This window comes from Sylvia atricapilla, chromosome 1 (genome assembly GCF_009819655.1).
Source record: "Sylvia atricapilla isolate bSylAtr1 chromosome 1, bSylAtr1.pri, whole genome shotgun sequence".
In the NCBI taxonomy this organism is placed as follows: domain Eukaryota; kingdom Metazoa; phylum Chordata; class Aves; order Passeriformes; family Sylviidae; genus Sylvia; species Sylvia atricapilla.
In genome coordinates, this window is record NC_089140.1 from 1,062,768 (window position 1) to 1,079,530 (window position 16,763).

The window sequence follows — 16,763 nt, forward strand, 5'->3', positions numbered from 1 at the left end:
ATCCTCACCCAAGCCGAGTCATTGAAGGCAAACTCTGGCAGTGCCACCGTCATGTAATCCTTCTTGGTGCACACAGCCACCACCAGCACGCCGCCCGCCGTGAAGAACGCCTCGAAGCCCGTCCCGCCCGCCGTGAAGAAGCTGGCAGAGAAAACCACGGAGAAAACCACGGTGGGGATGGTGGTTCTGCCCCTCCTCACCCTCAGCTCCCCTCCTTGCAGCGAGCATCACCTGTAGAGCTGCCTCCTCTTGGGCCTGGCCGGCGGCTCCGGCTCCTCCTGGCTCAGGCACAGCCAGGCGTGGAAGGCGAAGGCGCCGCCGGGCCACTTCTGCACGGTGGGCACCATGATGCCGGCCATGCCGGGGCTCAGGTCAAAGCTCCGCAGTGCCCGGGGAGGCCCCTCGCCCCTGGCCATGCCGGACAGCGCCCGGATAACCGGAGCCACGTAGGGATGAGGCCCCCGGCCCCGCTCCCGCCGCAGCAGCCGCAGCAGCTGCCGCAGCTCCCCGGGCCGGATGGAGAGGCTGCCCAAGGAGCGCAGCAGCTCCAGCAGGTTTTGGGAGCAGGGGTTGGGAAGGGAGGGCTCGGCGGCCAGGGCGCCCAGCAGGGAGCCCACCATGCCCGCCTGGACGCAGGTGAGGCGGCTGGGCAGGGAGGACTCGCACAGGCGCCGCAGCCACGCCGACAGGAACACCTGGAGCTCCCGGCATTCCAGCGCCGGCAGCCAGGCCAGCAGGATCAGCAGGGGCTGCTCGTTGCGGATGGGAGGTGCTGGGAAGGAGCTGTGGTCGCCCTCCACTGCCTGCAGGGACAGGAGAGGGGGTTGGTGCAGCTGGAGTGCTTGGAGAGGGATGGATCCATCCCTGGAGTGATCCATCCTCTGCTGGCAGCAGAGACCTTGTGTAGATGCTCGTGCATCCAGAATCTTGGGGACTGCCAAGCATCCAGAATTTGGAGACCCCAGACATCAAGGGTCTTGGAGACCCTCATGGATTAAAGATCTTGGAGACCCTCGTGCATCAAGGATGTCAGAGACCCTTATGCATCAATCCCTTTGGAGATGCTGTGCACGAAGAATTCTGGGGACTCCATGCATCCAGACCCATAAGTACCTCCATGCATCAAGGATCTTGGAGATCCTCATGGATTAAGGATCTTGGAGTTTCCCATGCGTTAATAGTTTTGGAGACACTTTGCGCTCAGAATTTTGGGGACCCCAAGCATCTTGGAGACCCCCGTGTGTCAAGGTTCTTGGAGGCCCTCATGCACCAAGCGTTCTGAAGATTCTTGTGCATTCACAATCTGGGAGCATTGTGTGTCTTGGAGGCCTCCATGAACCAAGGATCTCGGAGACCCTCGTGCATGGAGCACCTTGGAGACCCTCCTGTGTCCAGCAGGACCAGAGTGAGCAGTTCCACATCCGAAAGGGCTCAAAACTCCCAAACCTAAGCACAACTCCCAGTGAAAGCTGGCCCTGGGACCCCTCGGGAGGAAGCTGCTGAGAAACCAGCAGAGCGGAGAGGATGAGGAGGCTCAGAACGGGAGCTGAGATCCACAGGAACCCCCAAAGCCCAGAGCTCTGCCTCGAATCAGGAAAATGGGAATGCTCACCATGTTGAGGAGCTCCTGGAGCAGACGCTGGGTGGGCTGGCCCTGGCTCCTCAGCACCTCGTAGAGGTGGGTGTAACCAATGCGCTCCTTGAACACCTCCTGCAGGCACAGGGACAGTGAAAACACCCAAATCCCCCCTGTTTTTGGGGTGCCCTCCCCGGGGGAGGTCCCCTGCCCACCTTGGCCGAGGGAGAGTTGCTCATGATGGCCGTGAGCACCCCGAGGGCGTGGACAGCGATGGCATCGGAGCCGCCGGCATCAGCCTGGGGGGACACGGGAACAGGGGGAGCTGCTGGGATGTGGGGACAGGGGGACACAGCCCACCACGGGGGGTGGTTGGGGGGACACAGCCCACCGGGGGGGTGGTCGGGTCATTGGGGTACCTGCTGGAGTCCATCCCCGTTCCGCGTGGGGACCTCGTGCCGGGTGTCACCTGCCTCCCGTGAGCTGCCGAGGTAGAGCTGTGGGACACGGGGTGGGCGTGGGTGGGACACGGGGAAGTGCTTCCGGAGGGTCTCCACCCCATGGATGTGCCCCAGGATGGTTCCGAGACAGGAATGGGGAGGATGGGGATGGAGATGAAGGTGCCCAACCCTGGTGTCACCAAAAGGGACGCACCACCCTGTCCCAGGATCATTTAGAGCTGGGAATGGTGAGGATGGAGATGGAAATGTCCAACCCTGGTGTCACCAAGGGCAAAAAGCCTGTCCCGGGGTCATTTAAAGAGGAAATGGTGAAGAAGGAAGGAAGGGAGGGAGGGTGAGGATGGAGATGTCCACACTTGGTGTCACCCGATCTCAGGATTGTTTAACATCAGGAAGGGTGAGGATGGACATGAGGATGGGGATGAAGATGAGGATGATGAGAGGGAAAGGGATGAGGACGGGAATGCAGATAAGGATGGGGATGAGGATGGAGATAAGGATGGGGATGAGGAGGGGGAAAGGGATGAGGATGGGGATGAGGACAGGGATGAGGATGGGAATGCAGATAAGGATGGGGATGAGGATACAGATAAGGATGGGGATGAGGATGGCAATGGAGATAAGGATAGGGATGAGGACAGGGATGAGGCAGGGCCAGGGATGGGGACACAGGGGTGCCAGCCCACACCTTGCTGTTCTGGAGCAGGCGGATGATGTGCTCGAAGCAGTTGTTGCTGAGGAACACGGCCTGCAGCACCGGCCGGTCCTGGCAGCTCAGCATGGCCGGGATGGCGTCTGCGGACACAGAGCCTGGCTCAGCCCCCTCCATCCCCAAATTCCCAAACCCCACCCCTATTCCCAGCTCTCCTGGGGTGACTTCATGGTGCCTGTATCCCCAATTGTCTGTTCTGTGTGTGCTGGATATTGAGTCATTTAGGACTGGTTCTGAGAGCCAAGCAGGGAGAAGGAGAAGCGTGGGATTTGTTTTGGAGGAACTGCTCACTCCTACACATTCCCTCTCCCGACTGTGTTCATCTGAGGCACGGACAGACAGCGGGACAGAGATCTCTTTGCTTTTAGTTAGTTTTTAGTTGAGGCAGACAAGCTCCTGGACTGGTTTTTTTCCTTTTTCTCAGGACTGTTTAACCCTGCTCTGGACTGAAAAACCCAGAGGAGCACCGAGGGCTGGCACCTGCAGCCCACCAGGATCTCCGGGGGGATTGATAAGAGTGAGCTGAGCAACACCCAAAGCAAGGATTTTGTCAATTTGCCATCTCACTCCAGAGCAAAGAGAGGTTTTATCGTTCCACATCATTCATTCTTTACGCTTGTGGGCACTTTCTTTGTTAAATAAATAGTTTTTCCTGCGAGGAAGTTGTTTCCCGGACCCGTTGTGGGTTGGGTTTGCTCCCCAGAGGGACCCCATTCGGAGCTTTTCTCCCCAAAATCTGCCCCAAAGCAGGACACCAACCTACCCAACATGAGCACCCTGAGGGTGATGAGGCCACCAGCCGCCCGGGGCTCCAGGGAGGCGGCAGGGAGGTGGGAGTTGAGCACCCTGAAGTATCCATCCAGGAGCGTCCGCAGGGACACGGGGCCGGCGCCGGGGCTGGAGCCGTGCAGGACGTGGACAGCGGCCACCACGGAGCGCAGTGTCACCTCCAGCAGCGCCGGGGATGGGGACAGCCCGCTGCCACCCCGCTGCAGGACCCCCAGGAGCACCTCCAGCGCCGCCGGGGTGATGGCCTGGAGAGCGTTGGGCTGCGGGATTTGGGAACATTTGGGGTTTGTGTCCCCCACTCGGATGTGAGCCCATTTGGGATTTCTGTCCCCAAACTGTGATGTGAATCCATTTGGGATTTCTGTCCCCACTGTAATGTGAGCCCATTTGGGATTTCTGTCCCCAAACTGTGATGTGAATCCATTTGGGATTTCTGTCCCCACTGTAATGTGAGCCCATTTGGGATTTCTGTCCCCAAACTGTGATGTGAATCCATTTGGGATTTTTGTCCCCATTGTGTTGTGACCCCATTTGGGATTTCTGTCTCCCCACTCTGATGAGACCCCATTTGGGATTTCTTGACCCACTGATGCGAGCCCATTTGGGATTTCTGTCCCTCACTGCAATATCAGCCCTTTACTGATCCCAGTATCTATCGACCAGTGCTGCAGATTTTACCCTGGGGGGGGTGTGAATTGATTGAAAGCCAATTTGGGAGTTATTGATTAAGTCGATTTTTTTAAATTGTTGCTGGAATTTGAAACTGATTCCAGCTCTGAATTATTGATCCAGGGATTTTCCAGCTTCCAGCCCAGAGGTGAACTGGAGGTGAAGCAGCAGCTTCAGCTTAAAAACTTCCCATAACTTAATTATTTAATTAACTTTAATAATTAATTTTAATAGTTCAAGAAAATAATTTAATTAGGCAATTTGATTTAATTATAATATTAAACAATGTAAAAATGTAATAATTTAAACAACTAATAGTTAAAAGAATTAATTCTATAAATAATAATTAATATTAATTATTTAACAATTTAAAATAATGTAATACAGTAATTTAATTATTTTATTTATTTGCTTACATATTTTGCTTTATTCTATTATTTCTTTTATGGCATTCTTTAATTTCATTACCTTTTTTATTTAATTATTTGGTTTTACTTTATAATTTTGTGTCATTTCATTCTTTAATTCTTAATTTAAGAAATGATTTAAATAAGCTTATTTAATTTTAAACTGTTTTGCTTTGTCTTATTTCATTTTATTATTTTTAAAACTTCTCTAATTTAACTCTTCAATTTAATGTCTTAATTTAACATTTCTGAGCTGATCCCATCGAATTTAAGGCTGGAACGGTTAAACAGGATTTTTAAAAGCTTTGGAAAATTCGGAGGTTTAATTCCAGCCTTGGAATGGATAAAACTTGGGGCTTTATCCCTGGAATGAGGAGCTCAGCTCCTCCCCAGCTGATTCCCAAGGGTACCTTGGATCCGGAGAGGATGGCTCCAAAAAGATGGATAATCCGGAGCTGGATCGTTTCTGGGAGCTGCTTCCCAGCTTGGAAACTCTCTGTGAGGGTGAGGAAGGAAAGATTTCATCAGAGGAGCAAAGAGCAAAACAAACCAAACAGAAAAAAAACCCTTTCTAAGCTAGAAATAGGGGGGAAAATCCTTTTTCCACCTCTAAAAAATAGGGAAAAATCCCTTTCCTACCCAAACCCACCCCACGGGGATGCTGGACTCTGCTGGTGATGCAGAGGCTGAGGATGCTCCAGGTTTTCCAGCTCTGCTTGTGCCAGGAACGGGGTTTTGTCCCCAAAAAAGGGGATTAGTGTCGAACTCAGGTTCAGTTGGGGATTTACAGGACGGGGTTTTAGGGGATTTTTGTAACGGTGCTGCCTCTAAAAGGGGACTTTTGGGGCTTCCCTGGGAAAAATCCCCCTTCGTGTTGGTTTTTGTGGGTCCTGCAGGTGGTGCTGGGCTTAATTCCTGCTTTGGGATCCTGTTCCTCTTCCCAGGACACGGGAGCAGCTACAGGATCCTAAATTTCTGGGACAGGTGTAGGATAACCCGGAACAGCTACAGGATCCTGTATTTGCTCTGGAATCCTATAATAACCCTGAGACAGGTGCAGGATAACCTGGAGCAGATATAGGATCCCATATTTATGGGATAAGTACAGGACAACCTGGAGCAGGTGTGGGATCCCATATTTATGGGATAAGTACAGGACAACCTGGAGCAGGTATAGGATCCTTTTCGGTCCTTGGATCAATACCCACCCCTGAACACCACATCCCTCCATGGATCCCATAAATTTCCCTGATCCCACCCCTCCAATCCCTGGACACTCTCCACATTTACAGATCCCACACTGACCTTTCCCTTTCCCAAATCCCGCTTTTACCTTGGAAAAAGGCACCGAACTCAGGGGGCAGCGGGGCAGGGGAGAACTTGTATTTGCTCTTCTCCTTGGCGCTGACGGATTCCCTGGAAAGAGAGGGGTGAGGGGGGCAAATCCATGGGATGGGGGAAGGATTTGGGATTTTGGGGGTGTCCCTCACCCGCTCAGCTGCCGGCGCCAGGTCTGGTAGGGGTCGAGGAAGCACTCGCAGAGGTGCAGGGCGTGGAGCATCCCGTTTTCCAGCTGTGTCCTGTTTTCCAGCTGTGCCTGGCTCTCCAGCTGTGTCCCCTTCTCCAGCTGTGTCCCATTTTCTGGCCGTGTCCCCTTGTCCAGCTGTGCCCCGTTTTCCAGCTGTGCCCCGTTTTCCCGGCTCCCCAGCTGTGTCCCACTCTCCAGCTGTGTCCCATTTTCCAGCTGTGCCCCATTTTCCAGCTGTGCCCCATTTTCCAGCTGTGCCCCCTTCTCCAGCTGTGCCCGGCTCTGCTCGTTCCCCGGGATGCTCCGCAGCTGCCGGGAGAGCTGAGCTTTAATCCCTGACACGCTCCAAAAAACAGGATGTGGGGTTTTTTTGGCGGAAAACTCAGCATTGGAGGGAGGATGGGATTATCAATCAATCAACCAATCAGAGCCCAGAGCAGCACAAGCTGGGATGCACTGACCAATCAGCAGCCAGAGTCACACAACCCGTAGGGCTGCTGACCAATTAGAACCAAGAGCTGCACTGACCAATCAGCAGCTGGCACTGCAAAGCTCTTGTCCAATCAGCGCCAGAGTAGCACAAGTTGTGGAGTCACGGACCAATCAAATTACAGAGCAACTCAACCTGTACAGCTCTCAACCAATCAACATCAAGAGTCACACAAGCTGTGGACTCACAGACCAATTGGCATCCAGAATCACACAACCCATGGTCTTGCTGACCAATCGGATCCTAGAGCAGCACAACCTATGGATTCCCTGGCCAATCCACATCCAGAATCACACAACCTATAGAATCGCTGGCCAATCAGAACTCAGTCACACAACCTGTGGACTCACTGACCAATCAAATCCCAGCACAGCACAACCTGTAGAGCTCCCGACCAGTCAGAGCCCAGATTCACATAACGTATGGACTCAGTGACCAATCAGCCCTGAGCCCCTCCCCAGCCAATCAGGTCCTGCCCATTCCCATTCCCACTCCCATGACTGTCCCTATTCCCATGCCCATTCCTGCTCCCATTCCCGTTCCCCTTCCCACTCCCAGTCTCATCCTCGTGCCCATTCCCGCTCCCATTTCTATGACAGTTCCCATTCCTGTTCCCATTCCCATGACCATTCCCATTCCTGCTCCCATTCTTATGACTGTTCCCATTCCCATTCCCGCTCCCATTTCTATGACAGCTCCCATTCCCGTTCCTGTTCCCATTCTCGTTCCCGTTCCCATTCCCAGAACTGTTCCCATTCCTGTTCCCATTCTTGTGCCCATTTCCATTCCCGCTCCCATTCCACTTCTTGTGCTCATTCCTGTTCCCTTGCCCATTCCCATTCCCGCTCCTATTCCTGTGCCCATTCCCATTATCATTCTTATGACTGTTCCCATTCTTGTTCCCATGCCCATTCCCACTCTCATTCCCATGAGCATTCCCATTCTCGTGCTCGTTCTCACTCCCGTTCCCATTCCCCCTTCTGTTCCTATAACTGTTCCTGTTCCCGTTCCCACTCCCATGACCATTCCCACTCCCGTTCCTAGGACCATTCCCATTTCCAGGACCGTTCCCGTTTCCATGACCATTCCCATTCCCATGACTGTTCCCATTCTTGTGCCCATTCCCGCTCTTGTTCCAATTCTGTTCCCATTCCCATTCCTGCTCCCATTCCTATGACTGTTCCTGCTCCCGTTCCCATTCCCACTCCAGTTCCCATTCCCGTTCCCACTCCCATGACTGTTCCTATGACCATTCCCATTCACATGACCATTCCCACTCCCATTCCAATGACCATTCCCACTCCCGTTCCTAGGACCGTTCCCCTTTCCATGACCGTTCCCATTCTCGTGCCCATTCCCGCTCCCATTCCCACTCTTGTTCCAATTCTGTTCCCATTCCTGCTCCCGCTCCCATTCCTATGACCGTTCCTGTTCCCATTACTGCTCCCACTCCTGTGCCCATTCCCACTCCCATTCCTATGACCGTTCCCACTCCTGTGCCCATTCTCATGGCTGTTCCCATTCCCGTTACTGTTCCCGCTCCCATTCCTATGGCTGTTCCCGTTCCCGTGACCATTCCCACTCCTGTTCCCATTCTGTTCCCATTCCCGCTCCCGTTCCCACTCCTGTTCCCATTCCCATGACCATTCCCATTCCTGCTCCCATTTTTATGACTGCTCCCATTCCCATTCCCGCTCCCATTTCTATGACAGCTCCCATTCCCGTTCCTGTTCCCATTCTCGTTCCCGTTCCCATTCCTGTTCCCATTCTTGTGCCCATTTCCATTCCCGCTCCCATTCCACTTCTTGTGCCCATTCCTGTTCCCTTGCCCATTCCCATTTCCCGCTCCTATTCCTGTGCCCATTCCCATTATCATTCTTATGACTGTTCCCATTCTTGTTCCCATGCCCATTCCCACTCTCAGTCCCATGAGCATTCCCATTCTCGTGCTCGTTCTTGCTCCCGTTCCCATTCCCCCTTCCATTCCTATGACTGTTCCCGTTCCCACTCCCATGATCATTCCCACTCCCGTTCCTAGGACCATTCCCATTTCCAGGACCGTTCCCGTTTCCATGACCGTTCCCGTTTCCATGACCGTTCCCGCTCTTGTTCCAATTCTGTTCCCATTCCCATTCCTGCTCCCATTCCTATGACCGTTCCTGTTCCCATTCCTCCTCCCACTCCCATTCCTATTCTCATGACTGTTCCCGTTACTGTTCCTGCTCCCATTCCTGTTCCCACTCCCGTTCCCATGACCATTCCCACTCCTGTTCCCGCCCCCATTCCCGTTCCCGTTCCCATTCCCACCTGGTTCCCGCAGAGCCGCAGCAGCCGCAGCACGTGCGGGAGGCAGCCGGGGCTCCTGTCAGGCTGGATGTTCTCCAGGTTCCTGGAAGGAAAACATCGGGAATTCATGGGAAGAAAATCGGGGAAGGAGGAAATTCGGGAGGGAATAAAGTGCTTGGGACAGGGAAAATTTTATTATAAATTTTAATATAAACATTATTATTATATTCTCGATATTTTTTCCTTATATTGCTTTAGATTGTTATTTTTTCGTTGTTAATAATAAAAATAACGTTCAATATTGTTATTTTTAGGGATGTGATCCAATTTGGAGGAATGATGGAACTTTGGGGAGAATGATAGTTTCCTATTGTTATATTTTTATTACATTACATTATTATATTTGTCATATTTACTCGAAAAATAATTATCATTATTAACAAAAATAATTATTTTCTAATTATTATTTTTAGAGATAAAACGCATTTTGGGGAGGATACTCCATTGGAAGGGAACGATGGAATTTTGGGGAGAATGACGCCTTTTATTTATTGAATTTTTATTACATTAATCATTATTATAATAACTATTATAGGCAATAATGGCTTTCTAATTATTATTTTTGGAGGGACACTACATTGGGGGGAATGACGGAATTTTGGGGGGCAATACCATTATTTTAAAATTATTATATTTTTTATTATTCTGAAAAGTATTATTATTATTATTATTACCATTTCAATTATAAATTAATATATAATGAATAAAAATAAATGTATTAATATGTAGACATAAAATACAGTATTTGAGATATAAAATAAATTAATATACATTAACTAAATGATATAGATAAATTAATTAACATACTTAATATACAAAAATAAATTAATATATTAACTAATTGATGTAGGTACATTAATTAACATAGTTAATATACATAAATAAATGAATATATGAAATTAATATATATTTATAAAATATTATTCGTTATTTTTAAAATACGGGATTGACTTTAGAGCGGACGCTGTGATTTGGGGGGGATCCCAGATTTCCCAGTGGGGGTGATTCCCCTCAGGGAGGAATTCTGTGGGGTTTTTTTTTTTGGGGTGGGGGCTGCACATCCCCAAATCCACCTGAGATGCTTTGGGACAAACTGGGACCTTGTGGGGGGACACAGGACCCCCAACGCCGGGACAGCTCCAGGCTGGGAATAGGACACCAGGAGGATAAGGGAGGACAGAGGGATTTGGGGGGATTTGGGGGATTTGGGGTGACCCACCTGCAGATGATGATGAAGAACTTGAGGAGCAGCAGGGCCTGGCCCAGCCCCGTCCCCCTGTCCCCGTCCCGTGTCCCCAGGGCCACGCAGTGTCCCAACCTCTGGCTCAGCACCTGCAGCACCTCCCGCGGCAGCGCCGGGATCTCCGAGCCCAGATCCTCGGGCCTGGGCGGGATCGGGGTGCAGGATGTCACCCCCCTGTCCCCCCCTGTCCCCTCTCTGCCCACGTCACCGGCACCGGATGGCTCCGACCACGGAGAGCGGATGAGGTGCCACCACCCCCACGCTCGGCAACCTGGGCCCCACGGGGGTCACCCGGGGGGTTTGGGGACACCCGAGGACTTGGGGGGCACTCAGGGGGGCTGGGGGTCACCTACAGGGGTCACTAGGGGATGTTTGGGTCACCATGGGATGCTGGGGGTCACTGAGGGGTGTCATTCGGGGTATTGGGGTCACTGAGGGGGTTTGGGGACACCCGAGGATTTGGGGGGCACTCAGGGGGGCTGGGGGTCACCCAGGGTGGTAAATTGGGGGTGTTGGGGTCAGCCTGAGGATCACTGGGGGGTGTCATTCAGGGGGGCTGGGCACCACCCAGGGAGCATTGGGGACACCCGAGGATTCTGGGGGTCACTCAGGGGGGCTGAGGGTCACTTGGAGGGGTCATTCAGAGGGCCTGGGTGTCACCTCGGGTTGGGGACACCCGAGGATTTAGGGGTCAATCGGGGGGGCTGAGGGTCACCTACAGGGGTCACTAGGGGATGTTGGGGTCACTCAGGGGAGCTGGGGGTCACTTGGGGGGGTCATTCAGGGGGGCTGGGGTTCATCAAGGGTGGTCACTTGGGGGACTGGGGGTCACTCGGGAGGGGGGTCCATTTAGGCGTGCTGGGGTCACCCATAGGGGATTGGGGACATCTGAAGATTTTGGGGGTCACTCAGGGGTGCTGGGGTTGATTTGGGGGGGGGTCATTCAGGGGGGCTGGGGTTCATCAAGGGTGGTCACTCAGGGGTGTTGGAGGTCACCCAGGAATGCTGGGGGTCACTCAGAGGGGTCACTCAGAGGGGTCACTCAGGGGTGTTTGGGGTCACTCAGGGGTGTTTGGGGTCACTCAGAGGGGTCACTCAGAGGGGTCACTCAGAGGGGTCACTCAGGGGTGTTTGGGGTCACTCAGGGGTGTTTGGGGTCACTCAGGGGTGTCACTCAGAGGTGTTTGGGGTCACTCAGGGGTGTTTGGGGTCACTCAGAGGGGTCACTCAGAGGGGTCACTCAGAGGGGTCACTCAGAGGTGTTTGGGGTCACTCAGAGGGTCCCCCCTGGGTTTTGGGGTCCCACCTGCGGGGCTCCAGCGAGGGCAGGGCGATGACCCTCTCGAAGCTGGTGACGAAGGCCTCCAGCCACTGCTGCAGGTAGGACAGGTCCTTCTGCAAGGGAGGGCGGGGCTGGGGCCGGCAGCCAATCACAGCCCTGCATGGCCCCCGCCCCAATGGGATCGGCCAATCATGTTCCTTCCTGGCCCCCGCCCACAGGGAGCGGTCAATCAGGCCCAGACAAACCAGCCCTGCCCACTCAGGTGTGTGACACACCCCTGGCAGCCACTGACCAATCACAGCGCAGAACCGCACTACCTCTGAAGCCTCTGACCAATCAGAGCTCAGCATAGCACTACCTGCGCACTCGCTGACCAATCGGCAGCCAGAGCTGCGCCACCTGTGGAGGTGCTGAGCCAATCAGAGCCCAGCACAGCACGACCTGTGGAACTCAGCAGCCAATCAGCTCGCAGAGCACCTGTCCCTGCAGCCAATCAGGGCACAGCGGGGCCTGGCCGGCGCTGCCGGGGTTGTGCAATGGGGACAATGGGGACAGTGGGGACACAGGGGGACAGAGGGGGACTCACCCAGGCTGGGCACCCCAATAGAGCACCTTGGGGTCACCCCCGTCCTGGGCACCCTGAGGTGACACCTTTAGTGTCACCCTTGTCCCTGAGCACCCCAAGGTGGCACCTTTAGGGTCCCTCATGTCCCTGAGCACCCCAAGGTGGCACTTTTGGGGTCACCCACATCCTTGAGCACCCCAAGGTGGCACTTTTGGGGTCACCCTTGTCCCTGAGCACCCCAAGGTGGCACCTTGGGGTCACCCTTGTCCCTGAGCACCCCAAGGTGGCACTTTTAAGGTCCCTCATGTCCCTGAGCACCCCAAGGTGGCACCTTGGGGTCACACAGAGCCCTGAGCACCCCAAGAGGGCACCTTGGGGTCACCCTTGTCCCTGAGCACCCCGAGGTGGCACTTTCAGGGTCCCTCACACCCCTGATCACCCAGTGCTGCCCTTTGGGGTCACCCACGTCCCTGTGCACCCCCAGTGCGCCCCTTTGGGGGATCCCCACACCCCGATGCAGCACCCCAGGGTCACCCTGAGGACCCCAGAGTGGCACCTTGGGGTCACCCATGTCCCTGAGCACCCCAAACCCCCCCAGCGCAGCCCCTCGGGGTGTGTCCCCATTCCCCCGGTCCCCAGTCCCCCTTTTCCGGGAGCTCCGGGGGCTCCCCCAAGTCACCTCCACAACTGCGGGGGACCCCAAAACCCGCCTGCCCGGGCTCTCCCGCATCCCTGGGGACGAGCCGGGGCTGTCCCCGTGTCCCCAAACCCGGTACCTGTCCCCGGGGGTGGCCGTGGCCGTCCATGACCCCGCAGCGGTGGCAGCGGCGCCGGCGCAGCGGGGCCGGAACGGGGTGTGGGGGTGCCTAAGAACAGGGGGGCCCCCCCCGTTTTTTTGTCACCGCTGTCGCTTGTGCAAAGCCACCAAAAGAAAAAAAAAAAACCACCCAGAAATGCTCAGGAAATGCCAAGTCACCCGCGGCCCCAACGGCGCTTCCTGCCCCGCTGCCGGCTCCGCTCCTTGGGGACACCGGCGCCGCTTGGGGACACCGCGGGGTGTCACCTCCGTCCACCCCCGGTGTCCACTCCGGGATGTCCCCAAGCTGGCGGTGGTGGCAGCACCGGGAGCCGCCTCGGTTTCTCCCGGAAAATACAACCCCACATCCCGTCCGTCTGCGCGCTGCCGAGCGTGGAGTTTGTTGGTTCTCAGCATCCCGAAATTCCCGAATTGCCGGTGGGAAAAGTTCGGCTCCCGCCTGGAGCTGCACCCTGAAATTCCCGGGGCACCCATCCGGAGCTGCACCCCGAAATTCCTGGAGGGTTCTCCTAGAGCTGCACCCCAAAATTCCCGGGGCGCACACCCGGAGCTGCACCCTGAAATTCCCGGGGCGCCCATCCGGAGCTGCACCCCGAAATTCCTGGCGGGTTCTCCTAGAGCTGCACCCCAAAATTCCCGGGACACCCTCCTAGAGCTGCACCCCGAAATTCCTGGCGGGTCCTCCTAGAGCTGCACCCTGAAATTCCCGGGGCGCCCATCCGGAGCTGCACCCTGAAATTCCCGGTGCGCCCACCTGGAGCTGCACCCTGAAATTCCTGGGCTTCCCACCCGAAGTCGCACCCCGAAATTCCCGGTGGGCCCTCCTGGAGCCGGTGTCCCGAAATTCCCGGCGGTTCCACCCGCAGCTTCACCCCGAAATTCCCGGGGCGCCCACCTGCAGCTGCCGCTCCAAAACCCCCGGTGCGCCCAGCCGGAGCCGCATCCCGAGCCCGGGGCTGGGGTCCCGAAATTCCCTCTGTGTCCCCAAGTTCCCGGTGTGCCCGGTGTCCCCGAGGCCGCGGGTTGTGGCGGTGCCGGTGCCGGTGACACCCCGGGGGCTGTCGCAGCCGGTTCCCGGCCGGCAGAGCCGGTTCGGCGGCTTCTGGGCTCGGCCGGCGCGGAGCCGCCTGGGAGCGCCGGGAACGCCAAACCGGGAATCCGGACAGGGAAAACGAACCGGGAATGACAAACCGGGAATCCGGACAGGGAAAACGAACCGGGAATGACAAACCGGGAATCCGGACAGGGAACGACAAACCGGGAATCAGAACCGGGAATCCGAACCGGGAATGGCGAACCAGGATTCCTAAACTGGGAATGTCACACCGGGAATCGGAACCGGGAATGGCACACCGGGAATCGGAACCGGGAATGGCACACCGGGAACCAGAACCGGGAATGGCACACCGGGAATGTCACACCGGGAATCTGAACCGGGAACGGCACACCGGGAATCCGAACCGGGAAACCGAACCGGGAATGGCGAACCAGGATTCCTGAACGGGGAATGTCACACCGGGAATCGGAACCGGGAATCCTAAACCGGGAACCAGAACCGGGAATGCCACACCGGGAATCGGAACCGGGAATGTCACACCGGGAATGTCACACCGGGAATCGGAACCGGGAATGGCACACCGGGAATGTCACACCGGGAATCGGAACCGGGAACCAGAACCGGGAATCGGAACCGGGAATCGGAACCGGGAATGCCGCCCCTCGGCCGGGAGCCCCCCGCAAAAAGCGGCAGTGACAAAGCCGGCGGGATGTCACCGTCCCCGCGCGGTGACACCGAGTGACCCCGCGGTGCTGGCGGTGGGGTCACGCTGTCCCCCACAGTGTCCCCTGTGCAGGGAGGGGTGCGACAGCACGGCCACCCCTGGGGACAGCCCTGTCCCCTGCCAGCATCGGTGACAGGAGCCCTGTCCCGGTTTGAAGCCACCCGAGATAACGCAGCCACTCCCGGGCCACCGGCGGGGGGACAGCGACTGGGCCGCTGCCACCGAGGGGACACTGCCACCGAGGGGACACTGCCACCGAGGGGACACTGCCATCACCAGGGCCACGTCCCCCGGCCTTGGGGACATCGCTGTGGCAAAGGTGATGTCCCCATCGCCCATCCTCACCCGGCTGGGGAGGTGACACTGGGGCTCTGGCCATGTCCCCGGTGCCTCAGAGGTGGCACGGCCACCCCAGCGGTGTGGCACAGCCAGCGGGACACCCTGACAAGTGACACCCGTCCCCACACAACCGTGGGTGACACCTGTCCCCCGGTGAGTGCCCTGACACACGATGGGACCCTGCAGGGCCACCAGCCCCTGGTGACACCGCACGTGTCCCCGCAGACACTGGACAGTGTGACGTGTGCCGCCTGCCACCACACACACACCCCTGATGGATGGCACTTGTCCCCAGCTGTGTCCCCTCTGTGACCACACACAGCTGATGGATGGCACCTGTCACCTCAACAATGTGGCACCTGTCCCCACATGGCCATGGTCACCTCAGCGGTGTGGCACCTGTCCCCAGAGGACCACAAACACCTCAGAGGTGTGGCACCTGTCCCTGCAGGGCCACGGTCACCCCAGTGGTCTGGCACCTGTCCCCAGAGGACCACAGACACCTCGAGGCTGTGGCACCTGTCCCCATGGGACCAGGGACACCCTGACAATGTGGCACCTGTCCTTGCACAACCACAGACATCTCAGCGTGGTGGCACCTGTCCCCACACAGCCACAGCCATCCCGATGGTGGAGTGGCACCTGTCCCCATGTCACCCCCCGATGTCCCAGCACGTGGCCCTGTCCAAGTCCCCTGGCTGTGTCCCCTCAGAGTGGGGTGACCTTCTTTTGGGCTGCACAGGAGGGTCCCTCCCAGGCGACATCGCGAGGCCAGCTGAGGTGACAGACCCCCGTGGATGTCCCCAACCCTCCCAGTGTCCCCGGCCACCTCCCTGGGACACAGCGGGGTTTTGGTGGGGCGATTTCACCCCCAAATCCATCGGGTCACCCCAACCCGCGGGGACAGTGACACGGGGCGGGGAGTGACACTCGGGTGCCACCTCTCCTCCAGGACCCACCCCGGACTCTTTAAAGACAAAACGAAGCACGAGGCGCTTTTGGGGTGTCCCCCACCCTTGGGGACATCCCCTAGGACTCAGCAGAGGCTCCCCAAGCCCAAAGCCCGCCGCCGTCAGAGCCCGCTTGTCCCCACCCTGTCGCCGTTCCAATGTCACCGCGCACCTGTCGCCGGGCGGTGGCGCCGGGAGCGGAGGGAACACGCGGAGCCCCCCCAAAAAAAACCTCCCGGGAGGGGTTTAAAGGACCCCAAAATCCCCCCGGGGAGGGGCGAGAAGGGCGGGGGGACCCCAAAATCCCCCCGGGAAAGGAGCAGCGGGATGGGCGGGGGGTCCCCGCGGTGTCCCCGAGGGGGTGACGGATGGCTCCGGGGGGGACACGGCGGCCTTGGGGACACCCAGCAGGTGACAACGGCATGCGGAGATGGGGGGGGGACACACATGGTGGCCTACGCGGGGATTTGGGGACCCTCGGGATGTGACAGCGCACTCCGGGCAGACACAGCGAATCGGGGGGGGGGAGGCGACAATGAGGGGACAAGAGAGGATGGGGACACAGCAACACAGCGAGAGAGGGGGGGGGCGGGAATTGCGGGGAGGGGGTGGCAATGGGGACAGAGGGGACGCAACCATTGGGGGGTTTGGGGGGGAGAGGGGGGTGTCCCCACCCCAATGGCCGCCCGGGGGGGTGGCGGTGCCCGGTGTCCCCGTGGCCGGTGGCCGGCTCACCTTGGCGAAGTAAAGCATCCAGAGCTCGCAGAGGCGCTCCCGGGAAGCCATGCCCGGGAACGAGCGGCGGCTC

General features: G+C 56.9%; 1 protein-coding gene across 1 annotated transcript in view; it reads right to left on the bottom strand.

Moving 5' to 3' along the window:
* NBEAL2 (neurobeachin like 2) overlaps positions 1-16,742 on the bottom strand; it is a 40,425-nt gene extending 23,683 nt beyond the window's left edge. The window contains 14 exon segments of the mRNA XM_066313361.1: positions 9-141; positions 232-803; positions 1,613-1,711; positions 1,792-1,875; positions 1,996-2,073; positions 2,726-2,832; positions 3,513-3,798; positions 5,025-5,110; positions 5,948-6,030; positions 6,105-6,451; positions 8,940-9,021; positions 10,198-10,362; positions 11,528-11,616; positions 16,691-16,742. Coding sequence (XP_066169458.1) covers positions 9-141; positions 232-803; positions 1,613-1,711; positions 1,792-1,875; positions 1,996-2,073; positions 2,726-2,832; positions 3,513-3,798; positions 5,025-5,110; positions 5,948-6,030; positions 6,105-6,451; positions 8,940-9,021; positions 10,198-10,362; positions 11,528-11,616; positions 16,691-16,741 — 2,262 coding nt within the window. The 5' untranslated portion in view covers position 16,742.
* Between the last annotated feature and the right edge of the window lie 21 nt (positions 16,743-16,763).